This window comes from Thermoascus crustaceus (genome assembly GCF_041956765.1).
Source record: "Thermoascus crustaceus strain CBS 181.67 unplaced genomic scaffold VTN00scaffold_3, whole genome shotgun sequence".
NCBI lineage: Eukaryota > Fungi > Ascomycota > Eurotiomycetes > Eurotiales > Thermoascaceae > Thermoascus > Thermoascus crustaceus.
Window position 1 is genome coordinate 3,190,423 of NW_027192529.1, and position 25,486 is coordinate 3,215,908.

Consider the following 25,486-nt stretch of genomic DNA (forward strand, 5'->3'; position numbering starts at 1 on the left):
GGTGACTCGCCCTTGACAAGTACAAAGTCAGCGAATCCGGATACCTTGAGTGGCAGGCGACCTTGTGGGACCAGCGGGATGCTGTCGAATATGATGCCCGATCAGGGCATGTTATCATCAGGGCCACTGACAATCTTCTGCATGGGGCGATCTCTTGGGCCATGGAGGCATATCTGAAAGGTGTTGTTATTGATCGACTTAAGCGCGAAGGGCGAATAGCAGGCATGGCACAGATGATGTCTCTCTGTACCTATAGAAGCATATGTGAGTTAGACACCCTCCTTTGAAACTCTTACTATATAATTATATCTCATGTGGTTTTAACATGAGTGATGGCTCCTGCCAGGGTGGAGATTTCCTAGCCATCGCAAACGAGGCAGAAGGGTCCCTGGTGTAAGTCTTCGTATTCTCGGAACGGACGGCACTAGGTATGGCCGTTCTATCATAGCTGTTGAAGTTGGCGCAACCGAATCCCGAGACAAATTGTTTGAGGATACAAAGGAGTCGTTTTCAGTGCCTGACGGAATGCCATGTCTTGCTATTGCTATTGATATTAAGGAAGAAAAACGGCAAAGGGAGCAACCTCAGGGGCTGGAAGTGAAGAAGACGGGGACACGGAGCAAAGCAGCGACAACGAATGTGTTCAACGACAGCCAGCATTCACCTGGAGAATGACTAACAGTGAACTCTGGAATACATACACAGACATGGCTTCAATGGTTTGGCACAGCTCGTCCTTGACTGGCACCATGAAGAAGACATCCCTCTTTCAGGGACATTTACAGTCCACCTTTCCTTCTGCCAACAGGGACAGGAGCCAAAAGAGATTTGGAATGGTACCGTTTCACACACGGGTGAAGTCCACGGTCAAACCATTGTGCCCGATCATGCTGCTTCACTCAGTCTCAGAGAGCTGATGTCAGTTGTCTTTGACCACCTAGGCGAAGAACGCCCACTACCAGCAGAGACCGAACGGATCCCGTTGCTTTTGAAGATATGATGAATCGAATGCAACGATGCGTCAGATCCATCGAAATGGAAAGAGCCAGAGACATAGCAATTCAGAAAGTGCGGGAGCAGGAAGGCAAGTTTGGTAAGGCCAAGCGGTTTGGAACAACAGAGTGGGACCTATGTATGAGTCGAAAGATGTTGGCTATGGCTTTACATTTGCTTTCTCAAGATACCACTCAATGGAGGATTTGAGACTTCTGTCATCAGGGCTTCGAATTGTGAAGATGAACGAGTGGGTATCTCATGGTTTTCGAGTCTAAGTGAAGAGAATTAGGGTTTAACAACTTGCACTGGTTACTAGATAGTATTTCACCGGGCTACCCGGCTTTCAACTCCGTAGGTGAGGTCAGTGTGGATAGTATGATAGCATGATCAAGACTAGTGGTAATGGCGGTGAGGGATCATCCGAGTTTAGTCCACAAATTTAAGTTCCGTTCCGTGATGATTCTACCCAGGAACAAATAGGCAAATTTAATAATGCTCCGCGGTAGGTCGCTTTTCCTCGACACTATCACAAACAGAGTTTGGTGTAACTCCAACATGGAGGTACCTAGTTCAGCGGGGTCATTATCGATGATTAGTGGCCTAAGTGGCGCCTGTAATTCCCGAGCTTCAATTTAAGTATTTCTCTTTCTGTAGTGATCTTTAACACATCCTGACCTTGCAGCTGGTGTCCCGGTATTTACGTTTGATTCCTTTTAGCGGGTTTGCAATTCTTCTTCAATTAAGAACAATCGATATATCCGTTTATTTTGCATCAACATCAATCTTACTCCATGGCCCCTTTTAAGGTTATCGTAGCCGGTGGCGGCGTGGTGGGCCTCTATTTGACTGTGTCTGGAAGCAAGCAGGAATTGACTACGTCTTGCTTGAGAAAGGAGAAATCGGACCTGAGCTGGGTGCCTCTATTAGCCTACATCCCCAATCTTTGAAGACATTGGCCAGTTGGGAGTAGCAGACGAGCTACTGAGCGGTGTTGTGCCGCTTCGGTACAGATTGGCTTTCAACGAGAAAGGAAAATGCTTCGACAAATCTTGGGCAATGAAATTAATCGAAGAGAAGTACGTCGTTCATTTTCCAATTTCTCAAGAGTAACCTTTTAGAAAATATTTGATCGCTCCCAGCTATTTTAGTAGAGGAAAATGCTTATGCTTGTAATATGACACAGTCTAGGAGGCCCCATCATCTTTATGGGAAGATGCGAGTTCTTGAAGATCTTATACAAGCACATCCGGGACAAGTCGCGCATCCTGACCCAGACTGCCGTCGTCTCTTATGAAGAGGACGAAGATGGGATTGCTGTGACAACGTCAAATGGGGAGACATATCGTGGTAGCATTTTGGTTGGGACGGACGGGATTCATAGCAAAGTGACTCAGCTAATGTCCGAAAAATCTCAGCAAGGAGATTCCAGGAATTAGCAATGACTTCCAGAAAGGTTTGTTTTCTTCTTTCCTTTCCCCGTCAAAAGCTCTCGAAGCATTTCCGCGCTGACAGTTCTCTCCACAACGTGAAGCCTTCACTTGCGAATACAAGTGTGTTTTCAGCTTCTCCCACAATGACCCATCTGCACCATTTTTGGCAAAAGATGGCGTAATGCATTATGGCTACTATGACAAGTATACAACCATTTCTTGCTCCGGAGTTCCAGGCCAGATATTTTGGTTTCTGCTGATCAAGGTACCCTTGACAAAGGGACTGGACAGCCCACGATACACAGAGAAGGACACATCGGCAGTTATCAATCAATCCGGGGACGTGCAGGTGGGACCCGGATACACGATCAAGGATCTCTGGGACAAGCGTCTAAGGGCAACAATGGCACCTCTTGAAGAGGGGCTACTAGAAAGATGGTATCATTCAAGAGCCATTTTGATGGGAGATGCTATTCACAAGGTATGTTACATTTTTGCATTCGCTGCCTTGCGGTGCCAGGCACCATGCTCGAGTCCGCAATGGATTCTTCATCGAATTACTTGATTCTATACTTACTCAAATGCATTTACAGACCACTCCTAATTACGGCCAGGGAGCCAATCTCGCATACGAGAATGTTGCACATCTCACCAACTTACTCCATCCACTTCTTCAGAAAAATCCAAATCCTACCCTGGATGAAATCAGAGACCTCTTCGAAACTATCGACCGGAAGCACAGGCCACGAGCAAAAGAGGTCATGAAAGTTGCGCGCCTATTAACTCGGCTGGAAGCCCAAGATAATTGCATCCGCAAAGTTTTAGCACAATACGTTTGCCTCGTTTTAGCGATAAGACGAAACCGTCCTACTTGAACTATGCACGCCAAGCGCCTACGCTGGACTTTCTGCCTCTTCCACAGAAGGACGAGCTACAGAAGGCAGATGAATCGGCCAAGAAAGAAAAGGAGGGGTGATCAAAAGGATTTCGACCGCGAATCTGGTTTTCCAGTCTTTGAAATGATCAGCTTTTTCAAATATATCACTAGTCAGATTATTTTAAACTTTGAATAGTTTTTCGTCTTTTGTTGCAACTGAGGCCTCGAAACGTTTGGCGATGAGTTGCATGAATTCTGCTTCTGCTGTATATAGAGGTTCAGTATCGCATCCTGTCATGTACATGTACCTGCTTCCCGACGTCTACTTGAAAGATGTTAAAGCTATTTTAGCCATATACTGTGTGTTTCCATATCTTTCGATGCGATAATCTTGTCCATGGATAGAGTAAACAACCGGGCCTGGACCGTGGAGTGATCGGGCCATTCAGAGCGAGAGCCGATGCAGCCTAGCGGTCACGTGCGCAGGGCAGGGCAGCGATCCCCGACGAGCTTCAAGCTCGCTGAACCGCGACGCCACTCTGCGTACAGAGGATGTGAGGTTCATGTTCATGAAAAGTCCTTCCTCCTGACACTCTATCCTTCTTGACCCGAGCATGGCTTCTCATCAGGTTGCCATTGCGAAGGCTGCTTTTTCAGCAGGGCTTCTGCGCCCCGATCCCTCCTCCGTTCCCCGCGACGAGATCACAGCTTTCCACTCGTTGCTAGACAAAGCACTGTCGCATTGCTCTCCCGCAAATATCCAGGTCTGATATTTTTGTGTCCTTGGCTCTGGGTAAATGTGTTTACTAAATCTGTGAGCGTGGAATAGACTTGTAAATCATGGCTTCTCAAAAATGTCGTCTTGTCGTCCAACAGGGTGGGAGTGTTGGGCAAGTACCTGGTCGTGCTGTCGGAATCATTCAAGGCTGGAGATGACAAGCCGCAGAAGCCTGTCGCTGGTCCTTCAGGGCCCTCTGGGAAGCGCAAAAGGCTACATATCCTCTATCTGCTGAACGACCTGTTCCACCACGCGAAGTACCACTCCGACACTTCAACGGCCTTTCCAACTCTTACCAGCTCGCTGCAGCCATATATGGTCGACCTGCTCGGTCTTGCAGCTTCGTTTGATCGTCAGAAGAACCCGAAACATCGCAGACGACTAGATGAGCTTCTCGATATATGGGGTGAACACGGATATTACAGCTCAGACTACGTCAATAAGCTTCGCGAAGCAGTGAAGAATTCGGCGTCGGTCGATGCCATCAAAACATCAATTGGGATATTGGATGGTGATGCGGAGGCAGAAAAGAAGCATGCCGCGAGAGATGCGCCATTCGTCATGCCGCCGACTCATGGGGATACCTCCACGCCGTACTACGACCTCCCAGCGGGAAACCTCGTTCCTCATATAGTCCCGAACTCGACGACCCCCATACGGCCAGAGGCTGTGAAGCCGCTCCAGTTCCTGGCCGGTCCTGCAGACGAAAAGCTGGTCTCAGCGTTGAAGAAATTTCTCAAGGACGTTGATCGAATATATGGCACAGATGAGCCTGAACATGATGAGAACGCTGTCGTTGACTTCGACGAGCTCGGTCAAAAGGTCATTCGAGATGAGGCTACTGGAGAAATAATCGATGGCGAGACATACTACGGATGGTCGCGTGCGTTTTGCCAGCAGATGAGGATGAGAAATGGGAAAGAGTCGGGCGATTCCCGCAGCCGAAGTCGAAGCCGAAGCCACAGCCGGAGCGGAAGTGAGAGTCCACGGAAGAGGAGACGTTACAGTGATAGTCCCAGTCCTGATGGCAGAAGACGATCATATTCAAGATCACGGAGTAGATCTGTATCGCGTCGGCGCGGCCCTCCGCAGCACCGTGACTCTTACTCTCGATCACGGAGTCCTCCGCGGTCAAAGTCACGCACACGGTCACGATCGAGACAGCGGTCTTATTCTCCACGACCCCCATCTCCCCATCGGTCATTTTTTCCACGCCATCCATATCCTCCGCCTCAAGGTGTCCCTCCACCACCTCCGCCTCAGTTCCCGATGAACAACGGTCAACAGTTCAGTCAACCTCCACTGGGACCCGGCGGGGTCCCTATTCCTCCTCCACCGCCGCCAAACTATCACGGGCCGTGGCCACCACCGCCTCCTCCTTTGCCTCCAGGAGGTATGCCTGGCTTCAATCCGCCGTTTCCACCTCAAGGGGGCCAATATCCGCCGCCTCCCCCAGGTCAGGGGCAGCAAGTGCCACCGGGCTCGTATCATTTCCCTCCACCTTACTCCATGGGTCAAGGTCAAGGAAACCATAACCCATGGAGCCAGTCGGGAGGAAGTGGATACTCGTCTGGAGGCCATGGTACAGGATGGCGATAGTCGAATATCTATCATGTACAGTACGATAATGATAACTTATTGGATCAATGAGAGATATTTTAATTCCTATTTTATTTTTTACATACTTTTTGTTCAAGTGACTGCACAGTACTATTTAGTTTGAAATCTTTCTAAGTCTCAGGAACAGTCAAAATACCCCGTTTTTGACAGATGTACAGAGATTCGCAAATCTCCACATTTACCAACACCGACCGCAAATGCGGAATCAACACATACAGCAAAGGTATCTGAACAGACATAACACGAAATACAGCCGTTGATACAAGAGTGAACCCGTTTAACACCCCAATCGATGTACTCTCCTGATAACCCCTCCCAACTCTTCCATATCAGACATTGTTGACCACGGCATCATAAGGTAGTATTCTTTCCGCAAAACATTCTACTAAGCTTGTGGCAAGTCCTCGCATCCGAAAGTTATGGTTCCCGATCCAGCCTGTCCGGTCAAGAGGGAAGTCAATATCAGTTTTGGTTCACCATGAAGGTGCATATAATGACCAAAAGGAGAGGGGCTGGCAAAGGACCAGTCCAGAAAACTAGGTGTATTTATTACTCACCAATGTCTTGCCAGAGCAGCATGAAACCGTGTTTCGACACGTATGGTCTGGCGCGTCTTCGGCCATAGGCGTGCCTGTTATCGCATGGAAATGAATTCGTCGGTCATCTGCGTGGTATTATCAGAACACTAGGAAACCTACATCCGATCCCAACCACGGACCCGATCTTTACTCCGCTCAAGAACGGAATCACAGAGCCTAGAGGGTCCAATAGTTCTTTTGTTAACCCTCTGACGGAGATGCAACATTGCCTCCTAGCATGGTCTGCGCAGACGGGTTTAGTCATTTGTTGTTGTCCTTCTTCTGCTGCGGGAGATGGAGCTGGGGAAGGAGATGTTGACGCCCGAGCTTGATGCTGTTGAGGCGGTGCCGCGGCAGCGAGAGAACTGGCTGCAAGTAGGAAGCAAGATATCGAGAGACGCATTTTGTTGCTATTCAATTTGTATTGCTGCTCGATGCCGGTCGCAGGAAGTAGGATATCTCTGGAGAAGTGAGAAGTCTGCGCGCGAGAACAAGCTATCCAGCTTCCAATTCAACGAACGGACGGGTATCAAGGAGAGGCTATTCAAGACGACGAAAAGAGGAAACAAAACAAGTACAGAAACTGAAAGGAGTGGACGGGATACTACTTCGAAGAAGAAAAGCCTGGAGAAAGACCTATCCTCTCCAGGAACTGTGCACGATCTCGTCCATGAAGGAACGGCAGAACGATAAAAAAGAGAGTAGCGGGAATGAAAGGAGTCAGGGAGATCAGGATCCAAGAAATCGAGAGAACCCTCCTCACGTTTCATTTCTTACATTCGAGTCAAGATCGGTGCTCTTGTTAAATCATATCCCCCAGTCACGCGGGGGGAGTGGTGGCGTGGCACGTGTTTGTGGACTCATTCCTTTCTGCTTGCAGAACCTCCTGGAGTTATTACAGCTGCAGTACGAATAAATCCGATATCCCTCTCCCTTCCCTTCACCCAGCCACTGCTCACTGTCCGCTCTACAGGTAGCCCTCACAGTTCGTTCCCTCCGGATCTCCCTGCCGAGGAATGTGAACTGGAGACGAGGTGAAACGAAAACATGCGTTTCGTGGCATAAATGTACGAAGTATGGTATGCTAGGTAAAGAGCGTCTAGACTCTCCTTCCCAGCCACTTCGACGGATGTGTCTATATAGTTGCATCCTCCCTCGCCCAGGCCGCAGGGCCTAGTTAGCCTAGCCATGTCCTCAGCTCGCCGCGCTGTGCCTTTCTCTGTCTCGATGATAGATAATAGATAGCATGGCGTACGACGTATCCTATCTACTTACCTACACAGGACTCTATCCCTCTCCCGGCCCCAGCATCTCCTTTTTGCCTGCAAGAAGCGAGGACTAAACCTACCTAAGCAACGAAACAATTGCTCCTGTGACGCCACCCGTCGAAAAAAGCATGGAGACAGCTACTGCTTACTGGCTACCTACTTAATGTACGGAGTAAGATACAAGACCTGGACAATAAAAGCAAGAGAAACTAGCTCCCTAGGTGTCTAGATTACACTTCCCGAAGTCTCGACAACTGGCTGGTATTTTCAAGTGTCTGCTCATGTACCGGCGTACTATATTGTACGCGATATGCAAGGGGTGTCGCCCTCCCTCTTCTAAGCCTCCCGCCCCTAGCTAGCAGCACCGTGCTAAGAATTCTATTAACTGGACTGGGAGTTTAAGTAGTAAGGAGAAACTTTGTTTTTCTGCTTCTAATATATGTTCGGAAGTTGGATCTGCCTCGGCACAATGCTTAGGTAGTCATCTAAGTGTACGCTCCATGTTACGGAGTGTCGGGCCCTGAGAGGGCTGTCGATTCACTTTGCAGAACTCTGTGCCATATATGTTTACTGCTTAGTGGATATTGCGGAGAAGGATTATGTTGTCGAAGTGTCGATTTAAGGAGGTTCCAAGATGATGGTGGTCGTGACTCGTGTATAATTCGTGTCTATGATCTATACCAAGTATCAACGGAGGACGTATCTCGTAAATCCATAACGCGTGGTAAGAGGCCACTGGATGCTTCCAAGCTAGCTACATGTTGATTGGGGATCTACAGTCCCAGCCAAAACCGTGTCTTCTCGACCTTGAAGCCAGCCCTGAGCGTGCCCTCTCCCGTACCGGTAATGAGAACCTCATAGTCGCCCGCCTCGGAGATCCACGCATTTCGTGTCTCATCCCAGAAACTCGTGGCGAGTTTCTTCTCCACGACTATTTCAACGGTCTTCTTCTCCCCGGGCTGGAGGAAGATCTTCTTGAACCCTTTGAGCTCACGGACGGGACGGTTGACGCTTGCCGTCGCGGGCGGGATCACCCAGAGTTGGACGATCTCTGCACCGGCAACTGAGCCAGTGTTGGTAACAGTCAGGGAGGCAGTAATCGTTTCGCCATCTTCCAGCTTGGGCTTCTCGGGAGATGAGGTGAGAGTCAGGCCGAAACGGGAGAAAGTGGTGTAGGAGAGGCCGTGGCCGAAGGGGAAGAGTGTGGGTGTTTGGGTCTTCTCGTAGTAGCGGTATCCCACGTAGATGTCTTCGCCGTAGAGGACACGACCCCTCTCTGATCGGAAATTTAGGTAGGATGGGTTGTCGCGGAGGTGAACGGGGAAGCTGATGGGCAACTTGGCGGACGGGTTCACGTCGCCGTAGAGAACGTCCGCGATGCCGTTTCCACTTTCGTTCCCACCATACCAGGCCTGTAACAATGCGCTGGAATCGTTGACCCAGGGCATGGTGACTGGACTTCCGCTCTGGATCACTACAACAGCCTTTGGGTTTGCTTTCAGAACTCGGGATATCAACTCATCGCTACCGGGAGGTAGATCCATGTGGTCACGATCGTATCCTTCCGTTTCCCATTCGCTATTCAGACCAGCAAATATGACAACTTGCTCAGTCTTTGAGGCAATATCAACTGCATGTGTGATAGACTCCTCCTGGCTTAGGCGTTTACATCCACCGAGCTTGAATCCACCGGGACCAAATGCAACAACCCCCCTCATGTCCAAGTCTGAGGTTGGTGCACTGCCAAACTGGAAGAGGACATTGTATGTTTTTCCAGCTTTCAATTCCTTGGAACCCTTCACCTCCACGGTGCCGCTTCCAAAGAATGAAGAGCCCCGGCGCTGGTTCTTGGTATTGTCTACAATCAGCTCTTTATCGATAAAGAGCTGACCGGTTCCAGCAACACTGACACCAAAATCGTATATCCCATCCTCCTCTGGAGTGAAGGTCCCTTCCACATCAACATAGAAAGTCATAGACTTAATCTTTGGATTGACGTAGTCCATGAGGAAACCAAACGAGTTGACTAGATGGATCTCATCGATGAGTTCTCTGTCTTTGGTATTGGGAGGGTCGTTATACGCCTTGAACAGGAAACCAGGTTTTCCACCAGGGGTCTTCATCAATGGGCCAAGCTGAGGTAGTTCCTTATGTGCGTAGGCTCCCTGGGAGAAAAAGACATCTTCCTTGCTTTTCGCTGAAACACCTTCGAAGGGGTTCACGGTATAGTACGCCGGCAGTGAAGCTGAGCCACCACCACAATAGGAGGCGACCTTGGAGTTAGGCCCGATGACCGCAACTGGCTTGTTCTTGTCAAATGGAAGGATATTTCCGTTGTTTCTCATCAGGACTACAGATTCAGCCGCCGCGCGCCTGAGCAGGGCCTGGTCTTCCGGGCGATTCAGCCACTTCTCCTCAGCGCCCTCCGGGATCCCAGAATTATGCGCAAAGTTCACCAGGTTAAGGACTTTTCTCACCCTCTCATCCAGGATGCGTTCTGGGACTTTGTTCGATGAGACTGCGTGGACCAGGGCCTGTCCACGCCAGCGTGTCTTGCCCGGCATTTCGAGGTCGAGACCGGCATTGACAGCCTCTGATGTACTGTATGTTCCAAACCTGTTCTAAAATCAGTATCCGTATCGTCAATGTAGGATTTAAAGGTCTGCCATACCAATCGCTCATGATAAGGCCCTTCCATCCCCACTCCTTGCGCAAGATGTCATCAATAATCGCTTTATTCTCACTTGCATGTAATCCGTTGACTTTGTTGTAGGCTGTCATGATGCAAGCCGCATCGCAGATCTTCAAAGCCTGCTGGAATGGCAGCAAGTAGATCTCTCTCATGGCTCTCTGTGTGACAATACTGTTGACTGCCATCCTCTCATGCTCCTGGTCATTGCAGACAAAATGCTTGGGCGTAGCAGCAATACCCTCCTCCTGCACACCCTTGCAGTAATATCCAGCCAGGGTTCCCGATAACACTCCATCCTCAGAGAAGGATTCAAATCCTCTGCCTCCCAGAGGTGATCTCTGAATGTTGATGGTCGGGCCCAGGAGGACATGTGCGCCCTTAGCCTTGGCCTCTTCACCAAGCAACCGCCCGAGTTTCTCCAGCAGCTCAGTATCCCATGTCGCTCCGAGGCCGGTTGCACAGGGCAGACAGGCAGCCGGGACGCCATTGAAGAAGCGAGTGCCACGGACACCGTTTGGGCCATCAGAGGTGCGAAGGGCGGGGATATTCAAACGCGGCACGGAGGCAGTATGCCAGAAATCGACCCCTACCAACAAATATATGCATCAGTGGCTATACTTGCAGGACCAAGTCATGATGAAAGTGGATATGGGCTTAAGCGCGAAGGACATCATACCTGCCGTGAGGGCTACCTTCTCTGCGAGTGCGAGCTCCGAAAGAGCTTTATCTATATCTATCTGGACCATCGCGTTCTGCTTTGGTGAATTACTCTGATGGAATGGGTAAAGAAAGAATCCCAGAAGGAAGTGTGGAGCGATCAGTAGAGACGGAAGTCACAAGTGTTAGTAGCTAGGTATATATTGGCATTTATAGCTGTCTGGCCGACAGCTCAGAGCAGTTGGTCGTGGGCAGGACTGCACGACAATATCCCGCGACGGCAGTCCTGGAGCGATTATGGTTCCAGGGGAAGAAACCTGATCTTCTCAGAGGGTGGCCGGGGGTGTCCTTTGTTCATTTACACTGCTGGACCATATCTTTTGTTACCCTATACCCCCTGTCCAAGCAATTTACCTTGCCGCTTTTCTTATATTTTGTTCTCGGCTGGCTTCGTCTAGAGCCTGTGACCTATCATAGTGTCTGGGCACCCTCCAATAGCTTCAAAATCACACATGGTTTTAGAATGGCAATCTGCCAAGCCGCTATGTTGCAGGGAGGGGGTGACGAAAGATATGATTCAGTAGTGTAGAAAGTGCAAGTAGAAAGCCGCTACCAGGGTGGGCTTGTGGGTGATTTGGCTTGTCCGATCAACAGGAAACACTTCGGGGCCCCATAGGGCACTCGCATATGAATTGTCCACGGCATCCCCGCGATGATCTTCATAAGGTAGTACGAAAGGGCGGGGATGGACAAGAACACCGAGGTTTACCCGACATATAGGAAAACTGCGTTTCTCTTCGAATCTTCGGGGCTGTGGGCCAGGCTGCTTGCGAGAGGAGAACCATATATAGATTTTCATGCTACGTTCGTGTCTTCTCGCGAAGGCGGGACGGTCCTGGACCTGGTTAACTGCAGTTGTCGATCGCGTCGCTGTTCCTGCGGTGGAGTGAGCGGAGAAATTCGCGCAATATCATTTGGCAAGGATGAGCGTGAACATGATTTGTATAACATCGTTTCCATCTTAGGGTATCTTCTGCCTGCTTGTTAAGTATATCATCCGTCTGGGAGGTCATTATATGCCATTTTAAGGCATTGGGAACGAAGTTCCGTCGACACCGATCAAGGGAGGTATTTCGAAACTCGCCACAAAAACTCCTTAAACTGATGTTAATTTAACTATGATAGACGAAAAAAGGGGTCTATTGTCACTTTTAATGCAGGCAATCGGTGGAATATACAGTAGATTCTCAAAAGGGCCGGAGTCATACTCTTAGGTTATACAGAGTAAAATACCTAGGTACTTTTTAAGGTTCCCGAATTGGACGGTGCGTATGGATAAAAGCGACAAGTACTGTACATCAAACCATCAGTAAATGTCTCGCCATTCAAGTCACGTCTTCGTGTTGAACGTGGAACGAACCCTGGGGTAAGCAGCCTACGTTAGGTACTTTAGAGATATAAAATATAAAAATCTAACGTCTTCACCCTACTTAACCATGACATCCACCCGCGAATCGAATTCTGTTCTCATGCTCTAGATATTGACATTCAAGTAAGACTCTCTCGTAGTCTATTCGAGCAATTACATATCTTGTTGCCATTATTAAACGATCGCATCGACTAGGTAACTCACGAGATACCGTACAACACATCGAGTACAGGATCACCTGAACAAATTTCCTCACGGAAGAAAAGGAAGCTCGAGCAGATTGAGATAGATAAAAGATTAATATTATCTGACATTGAAGGGAATATTAAAAAATTCTGAGTGATGGATAGGTTGTAAATTCCTTGAGGGAATGACAGTGGAGGTTAAAAAGCTGCTTGAGATAGGAAATAACAGCTCGCAGGAAACACCAACTAGCTCATGCAACTTCAAAGGGGGAAAAATATTATGGAAGGACTGAAGAGGGTCAACTGAATTAATTAGATATCAACCTCGCTACCATCCTACTCGTCCGTGTACCGATGAAGATAATAGACAATTAATTCATCTATTCATCGTCACCGTTAGCTATGATGTGAACGAGAAACTCGAAAGCGGTATAATGGTTTTACCAGCACTAACCTTTCTCGTGTATTTCAGAAATGAGCATTAACGTCTCTTGGGTGTTTCTCCGACATGCGACCGGACACTTCTGGCGCCGGTAGGAGGGTTAGGACCAATAGCTTCACGGGCCATTTCACCTGCAATCGAAGTATTGCTTCGACCGCTAGTATTACTACTCCCGCTGCTACTGCTCCCGACACTGTTGTGCCTATTTCCGTGGTCGATATCGGTGAAGGCGGCCATCTGTCGCTGGGTATATTGGAGCATGACTCTAGAATAATCATCCAAGGACGCATGACGGCTCATGTTCAATGGAGGACTTCTCGGAACGGTCATTGTTGTGTCTTCACCACGCCTCCCATCGACAGAAAGCATAGACTGTTTGTCCTTCAAAGGTCGTCCGGTTGTCGATAGGGAACGCATAATTCGTTTTTATCTGTAGCACAGTCAGCCCATCATTCCCGACAGAATTCTGTAGGGACCATATGAGGAATCTTTATTCCTCATTTATTCATATGTTCAATGGAGGCAATACCCGGGTTGATTGCTGATTTCTTCTTTTTCTCTTTCTTTCTCCCCACTTCAGACGATGTATATAGGATAATAATGTGTGAATAGTAGGTTTAGCAATAACGTCCGTAGGGTTATACATATATGAGAAAACTCAAGTTCACCTTGTTAAGAAGTTCGATTGGTAATGTGGGTGACGGGAAGAATAAAACTCGAGAAAGCAAAAATAAGCCTTAGCCGTACATCTGTCCACAGTAGTACCTGATCAATGCAGAGCCACGAAATAATATCTTGTAGAGACAAGTGTCTAGCTCGACAACCATAAGCAGTAGTCGTCAGGTCGAATCGAGTATGGAAGGAACGCGGCTTTCAAAATGTATCGGTGTAGACTTCTCCAATGGCTTTGATTCGTTCAGCGTGTACGTACTATAACCATTGACGCTGTTACAGCACCCATGATATCATCGTATCCCCAGCGGCTGAGCTGCTGCCGACATCATCGGACGGGCGGTTACAACTTGCCACTCTCATTTGCAGATGGCCTAGCGTCACCACGCCTCGCTAAGCTTGTGGACGGGTAGGGAGCCTGTCATGCAATGATAAGAGCCACATAGCCATGGGGGTCATGGGCCTGTACTGCTTGGTAATCCTCCAAGACTACCTAAGTTAGTAGTATGAGGTCACTGGGTACTGCTGAGGGTCAGCCCTCATGGGAGATGATGGGCCGACCATTATCCACTCGTAGCTCTGGCCCCTGCAGATTTATTCTCGTCGGCTCTACCTGACAACATGCCTGGAGGGTCTACCAATGTTCAGGAGCCGTGAACCTCGAGGTCGTTCCCGGGTATCCAGAGGGGGGCCATCCCAAATTAGAAGTTACCCATAGCAGCCTGTGAAGCTACCCACGAACCATGGTCAACTAGCTCGGTCAGCGTGAGGCCTTCGCACCGAACTGGCTCCACACGGCTAGTCCTTTGAGCATTAGAGTTTCAACTGAGGACGGAAACTCAACATGAAAGATAAGAAATGTGAAAAGCAATTGCTTCTCGAGCCAAGAGCAACTTAGAAAAACAATGTCAATGCCCAATATCCCATGTCATCTGATAAAATATAGGTCCCCGGACGCGTTCTGTGTCTGTTCGTTCATGATCACTCGTGTTGTTGTAGAACAAGGGCCGCAGACGTAGGTATCAGATACCTGCAACTGTGCGTCGGATAGGGCTTTGACCGTATTATCCCATTGGCGTCCTTGGGTGGCGGTCACAGAAGTATTGACCAAGAGAATATCTGCCGTTGAGACCTGAGAGTAAGCAGTTGGACGTGGTCCCCGTGTCCTCTACGTGTCTCGTGGAGGTCGGAGGCTTGAAGCAGAGGAGTGCCTGTGACGTCATGCTGCGCCGACAACATCCTGCCCTAGTCGCAGTCTGACGGTCCAGCCGCGTTGGTTCTCGATTCAACCAATAGTTCACTGCGCTCTTTTTATTTCCTATAGACTAGTCGATAGCCTACTCTAAAACACGTTCAAAAGTGTACCTAATGTATGTCAATAAGTTCCAGCCGTGTCCAGAAGATCAGTGGGACACGGATACGCAAGCCATCAACAAAGAGGCGCATTACTGCATCCAAGTGGTGATCACGGTGTCTGGGTCCCAGCACGCCTCAAGGAGCCAATTGCGAGCTCCAAAAATGGACATGGTTATGCCCTGATCCCGGGATGGCTTTGTGGCGCTATTCTGAACCGCAAAGCTTACAGCAAGCTCGAATCCTCGATACAGCCGGACGTCATTATCCAGAACCAGGCCCGCGATGCTGTTGGGGGAAGCAATATTTCGGAGCTTCAGCTTCCCTTCATTGTGCACGTACTCGTATATCTTAAGGAATACTCCAACAAAAACCTAATGGCGAAGCAGGCGAAACTACCAGGTACCTGTTAGTCCTCCTAAACGAAGCGGAACCCTTTTCAAAAAAGAGATGGAGGATCCGTCAAGAAGCTAGTCAACAGAGTCCAGGCAGGGCACCCTCCATATCCTGGTCAAGAAAGGGCCTGAACGCGAGGCCTCCAGTGGACAGGGGGCCTTTCATCTCACCAATGGATCGGCTAACCGCTGCTTGACCAGGGCAGAGAGCTGGTAGAGGGCGGGAAACACTGCAGATCTTCAGCAGAATTGTGTATAAGTGGCCGTGAAAGCGACTGTGTCTCCACGAATCCGGTTCGGCCCTTTCCGTAACGAATCGCAGTCGTTGGAGCCCAGTCTGCTCGAGACACCGTATTCTGTACAATCCCAATAAGAGAACAGGGCTCATGTCATAAGATGCTCTTAGGGGGTGGAGGTCCTGGGGTTCGAAGCATACGACAGCGGAGAAGGGAAAGTCATAGACTTTATGCGAGTCCGCAGCATGACACAATTGGGCCACAGCACTACACGGTACGTCATAAGACATGATTATATACATTTATCTGCTTGCTCGCGGGATCGCCTCTGGCCTCATCCACAGTCTCAGCATCCAGAATGAGACAGAATCACGAAGAAAGACTCACGGTCTTGTCAACAAGCTTAAGGCTCCATTGTGGCAATAAAATCCGTTTTATCCTTCGACGAGCAAGCAGAATTATGTGCATACCGGTACCTGTTCACATCTGGTTCCGAGTTGGGCACATCACTGAACGCTCCACGCATGCGGGACACCGCTACTTTCTTTTTTCACCAGCAGCTGACCGAACAGGTAGCAGCAGCCTATTCCAATGTAGGGAAAGACGGACCCGGATATAATCCATGCATGGGTTGCCATTGCCAGGCTGAAGCATGGATAATGGGTGGGCACGAAAGCCCAAATTTTGCGCGAGTAGCAGCGCTATCCCGAATAGCTGCAGCGGCTTACTTGCAGGGTGTAAAGGCCATCGAGGGACAAAAATTGGGTACTCGATATCTTCGGAGACGGGCACCTGACCGGGGGATGCTTAACCAGGGGTGACAACTAATCAAGTCGTATCGATTTTTCCGTTCTCAAATTTAACAACCTATAGATAACAACAGATAGAAAATACACTGAACAGTCCAAATCACATTATTATCTATATCATCACACGTAGCCTGGACGTTAAGTTAGTCAGCAATACACTCCAGTTTAGTCCGCAGGCACGTGACAACGTATCCCAAAAAATGAGCAGCGTACCTTTTCTGGCTCCCTGGAAGAAGAATCGCACAATGAAGACCTGAAGCCCCGCCATAGATATCATCAACAAACTTTCCACGACGCTGAAGTTGAAGATACGCCGTTCCGTACTGCGCACTGTGCTGAAGTTGCGGTTCTCGCGTGTTCGGAAGTACTTCTGGTTGCGGGATATCGTGGACAGCTGGGCGGAGAGCTTGAAGATGGACTCCTCAAGAGCTGAGGCCTGCTCAGGACTGGCACCTTGCTTAGAGGGAAGCTGGGCGCGTTGCTCATTTTCGACCTGCAGGGTGAAAGGGATGTCAGTCGCTCGTCAATTGGCTACCGCCGACGGCGTCAAGTCCGTGCCACGTATGGTATATCAAGGTCGACAGCATTCAAATAATGTAGAAGTCGCGTGACAGATATTCTCAAGGCGCCGATGCAGCAAACGCAGAAAGTAGAATTGCGAAAGGTGCTTGACTAACCGCAATCTCAAAATCGACCATCTTCTCCGCGAACGTCGACATCTCGTTATTGAAGCAGAATCGGTATTCTCCAACGTTCTGGGCCGTGAAGACAAAATCGCCTTGTCTCTCCTTGGTCCCTTCCATAATGACTTTCTCACCGGGTCCAACAACGGAGTAGTCGACATCGAAGGAGCCGCCGGATTGGACCTTCATTCATGGATCGCATGAGCAATCAATCGCCACCATTCGTGAAGACAAAAAACTAATAATATGGTAATATTCGGTATGAGGCACTCACAGCGAAGTAGAAAGCGACCTTAGCATTCTGCTGATCGACCTGGGTGTAAAAGCACGCCTTCTCGTTGGCACCCAGCTTGTAGGTCAGGGCAGTCGCCGAGACGGACGACACCGCAGTGGCCAGCAGGCCAAGTACAAGGGTCGCAACGCGCATCGTGTTTGGGAAGGAGTGAACGTAATGTATTATAGAGACAATATCTCTCTTGTCGGCTTTGTTTGCTCCTCGACCCAAGCTGTAGATTCAGGAGTACCGACGGTGTTCTGGAATCTGGACAGCTGTGAGTTCGAGTCCACGTAGTGTTTGGCCTGTTTGCATTATCGCCTCAGGCATCGTTAACAGCCCCGTCTCAACGCCAAGCCAGCGGATACACGCTGCGAGGAAAAGGATCACATACAAACTACACAAGTCTTATAAGAAATAGACGCAAATCGATGTATTTCATCTCTCACATACTCGTACCTCTACAAGGCTTGCCAGAGACGCTGATGCAGACGCGAAACCAGCAAAAATATTTTTTTCCTCCAGAAGAAACCGACCCAAAGCAACCTTGATAAAAGCGTGATTGAAAGAAGTGAAGACAAGAATATCCCACTACCAGTTTCCATGATGTCATGATCTCCTTCAATATGCGCAGGTGGATAGATAGGAGGTATGTTCATGACTGCCCACGTCGTCTTTGTGGTTGGACTGCTGACGCTTCCTCCTATGAACTTCAGTTGAATGACCAATGAGAAGGGGGGTTCCAAACACAAAAGACCCGCGCCCCCATGATGTCTATTTGATGAAGAAAGATTCGCTTCTATTCCAGAAGCCCCTGTTCTTATTTACATGGTCGAGGCCGAGGAGATCATCAGGATCGGTAGCTACGTCCGAAAGGATGTCATCTACAAGATACATCGTCAGCAAATGACGGAGAGAATGAGGGAAGCATTGAAACACACCGTCTTCTAGATATCTTGGGTTCGAATACATCGCGCGAGGGACAACGGCAAATTTTATTTTTTCGAACTGCTTGCCCTTGATTCCCGTCCGCTTCGATAATCGCTCCTTGGTTTCTTTGAAAATTTCACCCTATCGATTGTAAGAATACGAACGCTGCGAGTTTCTCCAATGTACTTACTGGCTTGACAACAAACTTGAAGGGGACGCCATGTGGCTTATTCGGCTCCCGATCAAAGTTGAATGCGTTGATTGTCCGTTCGCCCTCCTGCATGTTGACTTCTTCTTCCGGCACCTTCTCGGCGTACAATGTTACAAACTCATTGATGCCAGCAATGCTGAAGTTCTCGCTGAGTTCCTTGTAGATCTTGCCACTGTGCGCCTCGTAAACTCTGACATCACGAATGGTCTCTTCGTCGATGTTCGCTTTCTTTTGCAGTCCAGCCAGAAGGTCAGAAATGTTCCCATTCCTAGCTACCAAAACCTCAAAAATTTGCTAAAGCACAAGTTAGTATTACTTTTTTAGTTAATTTGGCAAGCATTTGACCACAGACCTCCTTAGTAACCCCTTCTGGGAGCCATGTCACTTTGAGACACTTCTTAGTCTCATATTCGCTGAGACTTGTTTCTAGAACCTCGTAGTATAGTGCATCCGACCGATGCATGCTATACCCGTAAGTTCCGTATTGGCCATTGAGTATCTGATAAAGATTCTGGCCAATATTCCGTTTTATGAATTGTTTAGGCTTTCCACTGCTTGCGATCACAGGAGCGAAGCGCAGATGCGTGGGATCGACATTTAGATGTTCGCCAACCTTCTTCGAAAATTGATCGTATGTCATCTTTCGGCTAAGGGTTAACGTGAACTCTTCTCCCTCTCCCTGCTTGACCGGAGCGAATTTGACGTTCATTCGGTTGAGTAGGTAATCATAATATTGTCTGGCCTCCGTGTAGATCGCAGTCGGCGGTAGTCTACTCAAGTTAGACTCTCAAGTACCAATCTCAATGCACCAAACGTCACTTACTCGGACTCTTTTATTGTTTGTTGGAAGCATATTATGTCACCATCCTGTATCTCTGACTGCTGGAAGGTCTGTTTTGGTTTCATAGGATCGACCATCGTGTGTTTGATTTCCTGGTACATAGATGTAAGAGGGATTCAACCGAAACTGTGCGGGGATCTGCAGCCTACCTCAAACAATAGGAATTCAGTACCTGGAGGCCAATTCATTTTCTCTAAAATAGTAGGGGCCAGATCTGCGACTTTCTGGTTTTTGCGAACGTAGGTGGAGCCAATTCCGGTCAACGTCTGAGCCGGAACGTCGAAGTGCTTCAGGAACACAAGAACGGAATCCTTTCCATCCGGCCAGGAAATCGTCCCGTTTGGACCAGGCTGGCCAACCTCCATCCAAAGTCTGAATGGGTTGCCTTTCGTGCCGAATCTGTTATAGGCTTCTTCAACGGTCATATCGTGATCCTTAATCACCTGATCTGGACGCGTCGTTTTATTTTGACGGTTGACCATTACCCAAAACCGTATTTGGTTTGGGTTGAGGCCCCTCTCTTCCGCGATCTGTTGCGCAAATTCGCCGACCTTTTTAGCCCTGAGTACCCGGTACTGTTTTGGCAGCGCCGGATCACCGGCAGGAAGATCGACACTCGTCAAGTCGAAGCCGTGGTGGGACTTGAAGGATTCTTCGTCCAGAACACCAATATTGATGTACAGATGAGCCTCCTCCCTCTCCTTCTTTCTGCGTGCTATTTCAGCACGTTCCTCGATAAGGCGTTTTTCTAGGAGTCAAGTTAGCGAAAGCAAAGACGAATGCTAAGGAAGAAAACAATACCAATATGGGAGGGAACGTCCTCATTGGTTATATTCACCAGAACGTCATCCAGCCGTGACTTTCGGATGTAAACCAACATGTACGCATTCATCGACCGCTTGGTTGATAATCCTCGCGCATACGGTTGTCGGACGCCAATGGAGCCGTTGCTAAGATCATATTCACCGCCGTAGTTCTCTTCAAGGACCTCCTTCTCTGTAGCTCGGATCACCTTGTCATCATCAAATTTGTACCAGAACCCATTCTTGGTAGGCTTGAGGAAAGCATAGTAATGGCCAGCATTGAAGTCGCCGCTGTGGACAAGCACACCATGCAGTTGGTAGGTCCACGGCTCCGACTTGTCAGCATCTTCTGAGAGGTAAGGCGTAGCGTCAAATTCCATCGGAAAAGCGTGTCGGTCGTTCAATTTCATCATCGCATCTCGGTTGATGTCATACTCGAATCGCTTGAGGTGAAGGTGTAGAACAGGTGGAAAACTCTCGAAAATGACGCCTTTCTTCGCGTCTTGCAAGCCATATGGTGGACCAGCATCATACTTGTTCTCACCTTCAAGCGTCTCCACTTGGATATAGTCTTTAAAACTATCGTCAAGTGTCTTGTTGCCTCTGACATTGAGCTGGATATCCCAAAAATCTTCGACTCGAGAAGACTCAAAATCAACGTTTATACAAGATATGTAGGTCTTCGTCTTTCCAACGAAGAGATCGGGAAGAGCAGTTTCGGCCGGCGTGCCCTTCATTTTCTCTTCTAAACGTTCCATTAATTTTCTCGAAAGCTCCTGCACGTCTTGCTGTTCAAAGATTTGCCTTGATTCCCAGCCGAAGGAAGCTGTGAGTTCTGTCGTCGAGACAGGGTGGTCGCTCGTCTGCAGGGAATAGAACAGCCTCTGGAGAGTCCAGGCGCTGTTTTCTCTCGTGGCTTCCTGTTCTGTTGGAATTTGGTAGACGGCCTTCGACATATACTTAGATTCCACTGTTCTTAGCTTGAGGAACGGGTTAATTTACCTTTCGGAATGCATTAGTGAAGTACAGAGACTGCAGAAGCGAATTGAGATAACAAGTCGCTCCCTGATTCCTCAGTCCGACCATTCCAGTTTCCTTTTTGGAGTCGTAACTAAGCATAGTTAGCACTATCCAATGTAAATTAGTTATGGTCTTCATACTTTTGGAAACTGTGCCATAGGACACCAGTCGGATCCTTGACAACACGGACATAGGCCGTTATGTTTGCCTCATCGTTCTGCACAAGAGTCGCACCACGGCCTTCCCATTGCATGTTGAACAGCTTTCGCAGCTCACAGAAGCGAGTAAAACCCCAATCTCCTTCATCAGCATTATAACGGTGCGTTGCGACTATCCCAGAGTTAGCAAGTAACCGCAAAAGGAGAAATGAGAGTACGTACCATGAGAGACGTATATCGATGGATCATTTACATTCCAGAGCACCAGAGCAAACTGCACACAGGCGTACCAGTTCTCGGGTGGCTCCTTCTCCCACGCCTGTTCTAGGTAGAAAGATGCATGTTCCACATGGTTCCCGTAAGGGAAGAATAGAATCCGCCTACCAGCATGTTAGGGAATTCATCTCTAAGTTCCTCAATATCGTAGCTTAACGCACCATGGGAAGCCTGCACACTCGAAAATCGGCCCATGCTCCTTTCGCCGCAACTTCCGCCAGTCTTGGATGTGCCACGTGTGGTATGTCTCGTCTTCAGTCTCCAAATCGGGGTCCTTAGGGAGCACTCGTGCCATCATGGCCTCATCTGCATATCAAGGACATATTAGACAGCGTCTTCCAAACGAGGATTGTAAACCCTGGACTCGATGGGTGTTGCGCAGCAACTCCACATCTCCCGAAACTGATCCAACAGCGCCACTGAAAACCGGACAGGGAAAAGAAGCAGCAGAGAGATATCGTATAAGTCGCAGTAAAAGGCAAGGAGGGACCATACAATCATCTGCGAGAGGTTCCGCTTCAGGCTCTTCGGAGCCCGAGCGGGAGACGACGACAACATCTGTTCTGTCATTGTTAAACTGCTCATATTCATCAACGAGCATATCATTATCCGTGAGCTGTGACGTAGTAATGTGCATGTTAGCGAAGTCTTCTTCCATCTTTTTTTGCGATCGGTTGCGATCGTCTGCCTCAGGACTGCGGAATCCAAAGGCAGTTTTAAAGAGAGGGACGACAAGGTCTTACGTTGTCCATGGAGGAAAGTGCCTCCGTGCACTGAGACCAGAAAACTGCCGCTCCACTGAGTGGTGGGAGAAATACAGCAAAGAAAACAAAGAAAAGGCAGCAGAGAAGAGAGGCGATCGGGATCGGTGCAGCACGGAACTTGATGAGGCGATGTTCCTGAGGAAGACCTGAGCAAACTCGCTACAGATTCCAGCTCTCGGAGGGTCAAAGCTAGTGGCGGAGTTCACAAATCCAATAATCGCGGAGCTCCAGCAGCCCCAGCACCACATCATCCTTGGCCGCGGTCCTACGTCTGTGGGTAATTAAACTACATTCTTGAATTCATTATTTTTCTCCATGAATGATATACATCGTCTACAAAACTTTTGCGACAAAGAGTCTATTCGAGACTATGACCGAGTACATACATGCACTAAGTGTCCTCTTCACAGGTGGGGTCGCGCGTCAGCCAAAGCCGGTCGTTCTTTGGCTGTGATATCGTCATAATTCTTGTGAGGAACACTGAAAAGCATCCTAGGCTCTTTTCATATTGGCAGCTTAAATGAAATTTTGAGACTGAATGAGCAATATGTTTGCCAGCAGCGACAAATCCATGGGGGGTTCGTCGTAAACATTACTGTTTATTTTTTTTCTTATCCGCGATTTACCCCCGCGCAAACTGTGAACACCAAAATTTGTCACCATAGTAAAGATGCATATTTATTAATAGCAAACCCGGCATCCGCCCGTTGCCGAAGTACGGGGTATATTGAAATTAGACTCAAGCCATTGATCCGGAAGATTTGGCAAGGCCACTTCGTCAAGAATCCGAATCTGTATTACATTCTTATTCCTCCCCCCTTTCGTGCTCTCTTCATAATTCCGTAGAAGTCTAATACTTCACAGTTTTATCTGCTATCTGCTTGGCTCAGCCATCGTAGTCTATCGGGATATAGCACTCCATGCATGTTAGTAGTCTATCAAATAATCCAATAATTCCTCCATCTTGCAGTTCAATCCCCACCACACGAACACCCGTGAATTAGTAAATACCTGTGTAACTTTGAGAAATGGCACGTGCAAAACCAGTTGACTGCAAGTCTGCAAGGCATTTCAAAAACTATAACACACTTGGGCGGTCTACTCGCTGATACAATGAAAAGAGGGATATCTACCTAGGGTACCTGATAGCCTGATCGGTGGACAAGCTGCTGCTTCTAATCTTGTCCACTCCCCATCGGAGGACATGTTTAGGGAACTGAGTACAGTGTCTTCTGAGGAGCGCAGGAAAACCATGGACAACTTTATTAGAGAAGACCATGACACGATAGACTGAAAAGTTGACATTGTTTGTAATATTGTCCAGGAGACGCCGGCTTCTCGGCAATACTGGAATGCTAATTATGCGTCATAAGCCCAGGCCCGTTCGCGGCCTCACCGCCCTGCTCGGGGGCCCACAGGAAACTCGTACATCGACGACTTTGCTCCGAAGGAAGAATGACACAGGCAGGAGGCAGCTCCCATCAAGGCAGATGACGGCCATCATCGGGAAGCCATGTTTGGGGGACTCGATTATTTCCTCACATTGAACAAAATTTTCTCTCGCGAACAGGAACGTTTCTGTCCCGGATAACGCATTGCATGGCACTCCAGCATGCGGCGTCGTCATCCAGCTCGATGTTGGCAAAACATCTGGATGAGATGCGTACCCAAACCTCGGTTTTACTCAGCATTACCTAACACCCAGTGTCCGCCTCCATGGCGGCCAGCGTCAGTTCTCGACGAGTATGGCGATTTTATTGTCTAGGGAGGTTTAAGAGCTCTTGTTGACTGTGCGACAGATGGGTGGAGCGCGAAGCCAGGCCAATCAGTCTGAGACAGTTGACCTTCTTTGGCCGGACATTGACGGAGTCACGACTGATCAGTTCCGCTAACTATGTCCGTACGGAGCTTCCTACCAGGTTGGTTGTCAATGGTTTCGCTTTTGGCCGTAGTAACTAACCTGTGGCAGAATCGCACACCGTCTGCGAGACATGCAGAAGCTTCCCTATGTCGTTGTAGCTAACCCTCACCTATCCTTCGTGTACGAGCTTTACTACAAAGCGTTCGAGAGATTTAGAAGGGTTCCAGAGATTAGGACGCTCGAGGATAACGACAGATACTGCGCCATTCTTCGCGAGACTCTCAAGGAACATCTCACCGTGATTCCAAACTTGGCTATGGGTGTTCTAGAGTGCCAGGACCTTGTCGATCCCGACGAAATGGATCGATTTATGAATACCTTGTTACGAGCTGTATGGAAGCTTCAAAATTCATTTGTGTATTCCTAAGCTGACAAGGTCCTTTTGCTTTAGAGAATCTCCCGTCGGGTCATTGCGGAGCAGCACCTTGCTTTAACCGAAACGTTCAACTCACCGTGGCACTTCCCTGATTCGATGGCGCGAACAGATTTGAACGCGGATTTCGTGGGTGAAGTCTTTTTGAAGTGTAATGCAAAGGAGGTTGTTGAGCGTTGCGGGAAGCTTGTGCAAGAGCTTCTGAGACAGAGCTCTGGGTCGGACAAGATTCCAGAGATTTCTGTACAAGGCCACCTTGAAACGACATTTCCTTATATTCTTGGACATCTAGAGTATATAATTGGTGAGCTGCTGCGCAACTCGATACAGGCTGTCATCGAAAGATATAAGGACTCCTCTGAGAAGCCGCCTCCTATAGAAGTGCTTATCTGTGAAGCGCCTCAGCATGTGATCATGCGGATCTCTGACCAAGGAGGAGGCGTTCCCCGAGAGATCCTGCCATATCTGTGGTCCTTCAGCAAGGGCCCTCGTACACAGACCCGTTTGAAAAATCTAGGACAAGTTCCGACGATGGCGGCCACTATGCAGGAATTGACGGTATCGGCGGATAGGAAAGATGCCGATAAAGAGACATACCGTGAAAGCTCCCTAGCCTCTCTAAGTTCCCGACCTCCCAATCTCCGGTTGGGTATGGGTTTACCAATGAGCAGGGTGTATGCTGAATACTGGGCTGGCAGTCTTGAGCTGCACAGTTTGGAAGGCTATGGTGTCGATGCGTTCCTTCAGATATCGAAGCTTGGTAACAAAAATGAGCAGGTCACCACAAGAGCCACCATCGATGCTGTCTAAGCGAA

General features: G+C 48.7%; 10 protein-coding genes across 10 annotated transcripts; 4 read left to right on the top strand and 6 right to left on the bottom strand.

Annotated features, from left to right (window-relative positions):
- Positions 1-2,052: 2,052 nt before the first annotated feature.
- VTN00DRAFT_6353 (uncharacterized protein) lies at positions 2,053-2,432 on the top strand (the record flags this gene model as incomplete). Its single annotated transcript, XM_069432980.1, has 2 exons — positions 2,053-2,072; positions 2,180-2,432. 2 exons carry the CDS (start codon positions 2,053-2,055, stop codon positions 2,430-2,432), a joined length of 273 nt encoding a protein of 90 aa, XP_069288785.1.
- Positions 2,433-3,917: 1,485 nt separating this feature from the next.
- Positions 3,918-5,680, top strand: VTN00DRAFT_6354 (uncharacterized protein; the record flags this gene model as incomplete). Its single annotated transcript, XM_069432981.1, has 2 exons — positions 3,918-4,067; positions 4,133-5,680. 2 exons carry the CDS (start codon positions 3,918-3,920, stop codon positions 5,678-5,680), a joined length of 1,698 nt encoding a protein of 565 aa, XP_069288786.1.
- Positions 5,681-5,811: 131 nt separating this feature from the next.
- Positions 5,812-6,506, bottom strand: VTN00DRAFT_6355 (uncharacterized protein; the record flags this gene model as incomplete). Its single annotated transcript, XM_069432982.1, has 4 exons — positions 5,812-6,003; positions 6,049-6,137; positions 6,259-6,332; positions 6,400-6,506. 4 exons carry the CDS (start codon positions 6,504-6,506, stop codon positions 5,812-5,814), a joined length of 462 nt encoding a protein of 153 aa, XP_069288787.1.
- Positions 6,507-6,573: 67 nt separating this feature from the next.
- On the top strand, positions 6,574-6,972 carry VTN00DRAFT_6356 (uncharacterized protein; the record flags this gene model as incomplete). Its single annotated transcript, XM_069432983.1, has 1 exon — positions 6,574-6,972. One exon carries the CDS (start codon positions 6,574-6,576, stop codon positions 6,970-6,972), a length of 399 nt encoding a protein of 132 aa, XP_069288788.1.
- A 1,348-nt stretch (positions 6,973-8,320) lies between these two features.
- On the bottom strand, positions 8,321-10,985 carry VTN00DRAFT_6357 (uncharacterized protein; the record flags this gene model as incomplete). The annotated part of the gene is made up of 3 exons (XM_069432984.1): positions 8,321-10,163; positions 10,219-10,825; positions 10,916-10,985. 3 exons carry the CDS (start codon positions 10,983-10,985, stop codon positions 8,321-8,323), a joined length of 2,520 nt encoding a protein of 839 aa, XP_069288789.1.
- Positions 10,986-12,991: 2,006 nt separating this feature from the next.
- On the bottom strand, positions 12,992-13,282 carry VTN00DRAFT_6358 (uncharacterized protein; the record flags this gene model as incomplete). The annotated part of the gene is made up of 1 exon (XM_069432985.1): positions 12,992-13,282. One exon carries the CDS (start codon positions 13,280-13,282, stop codon positions 12,992-12,994), a length of 291 nt encoding a protein of 96 aa, XP_069288790.1.
- A 1,787-nt stretch (positions 13,283-15,069) lies between these two features.
- On the bottom strand, positions 15,070-16,134 carry VTN00DRAFT_6359 (uncharacterized protein; the record flags this gene model as incomplete). Its single annotated transcript, XM_069432986.1, has 2 exons — positions 15,070-15,265; positions 16,079-16,134. 2 exons carry the CDS (start codon positions 16,132-16,134, stop codon positions 15,070-15,072), a joined length of 252 nt encoding a protein of 83 aa, XP_069288791.1.
- Positions 16,135-16,537: 403 nt separating this feature from the next.
- VTN00DRAFT_6360 (uncharacterized protein) lies at positions 16,538-17,527 on the bottom strand (the record flags this gene model as incomplete). The annotated part of the gene is made up of 4 exons (XM_069432988.1): positions 16,538-16,548; positions 16,631-16,910; positions 17,095-17,283; positions 17,375-17,527. The coding sequence occupies 4 exons, from the start codon at positions 17,525-17,527 to the stop codon at positions 16,538-16,540; spliced, it is 633 nt and encodes a 210-aa protein (XP_069288792.1).
- Positions 17,528-18,148: 621 nt separating this feature from the next.
- Positions 18,149-22,271, bottom strand: VTN00DRAFT_6361 (uncharacterized protein; the record flags this gene model as incomplete). Its single annotated transcript, XM_069432989.1, has 12 exons — positions 18,149-18,258; positions 18,316-18,445; positions 18,495-18,809; positions 18,868-19,285; positions 19,339-19,448; positions 19,506-20,104; positions 20,158-21,106; positions 21,162-21,270; positions 21,320-21,509; positions 21,560-21,717; positions 21,775-21,919; positions 22,109-22,271. 12 exons carry the CDS (start codon positions 22,269-22,271, stop codon positions 18,149-18,151), a joined length of 3,396 nt encoding a protein of 1,131 aa, XP_069288793.1.
- A 1,718-nt stretch (positions 22,272-23,989) lies between these two features.
- VTN00DRAFT_6362 (uncharacterized protein) lies at positions 23,990-25,481 on the top strand (the record flags this gene model as incomplete). The annotated part of the gene is made up of 4 exons (XM_069432990.1): positions 23,990-24,120; positions 24,177-24,296; positions 24,347-24,629; positions 24,690-25,481. 4 exons carry the CDS (start codon positions 23,990-23,992, stop codon positions 25,479-25,481), a joined length of 1,326 nt encoding a protein of 441 aa, XP_069288794.1.
- Between the last annotated feature and the right edge of the window lie 5 nt (positions 25,482-25,486).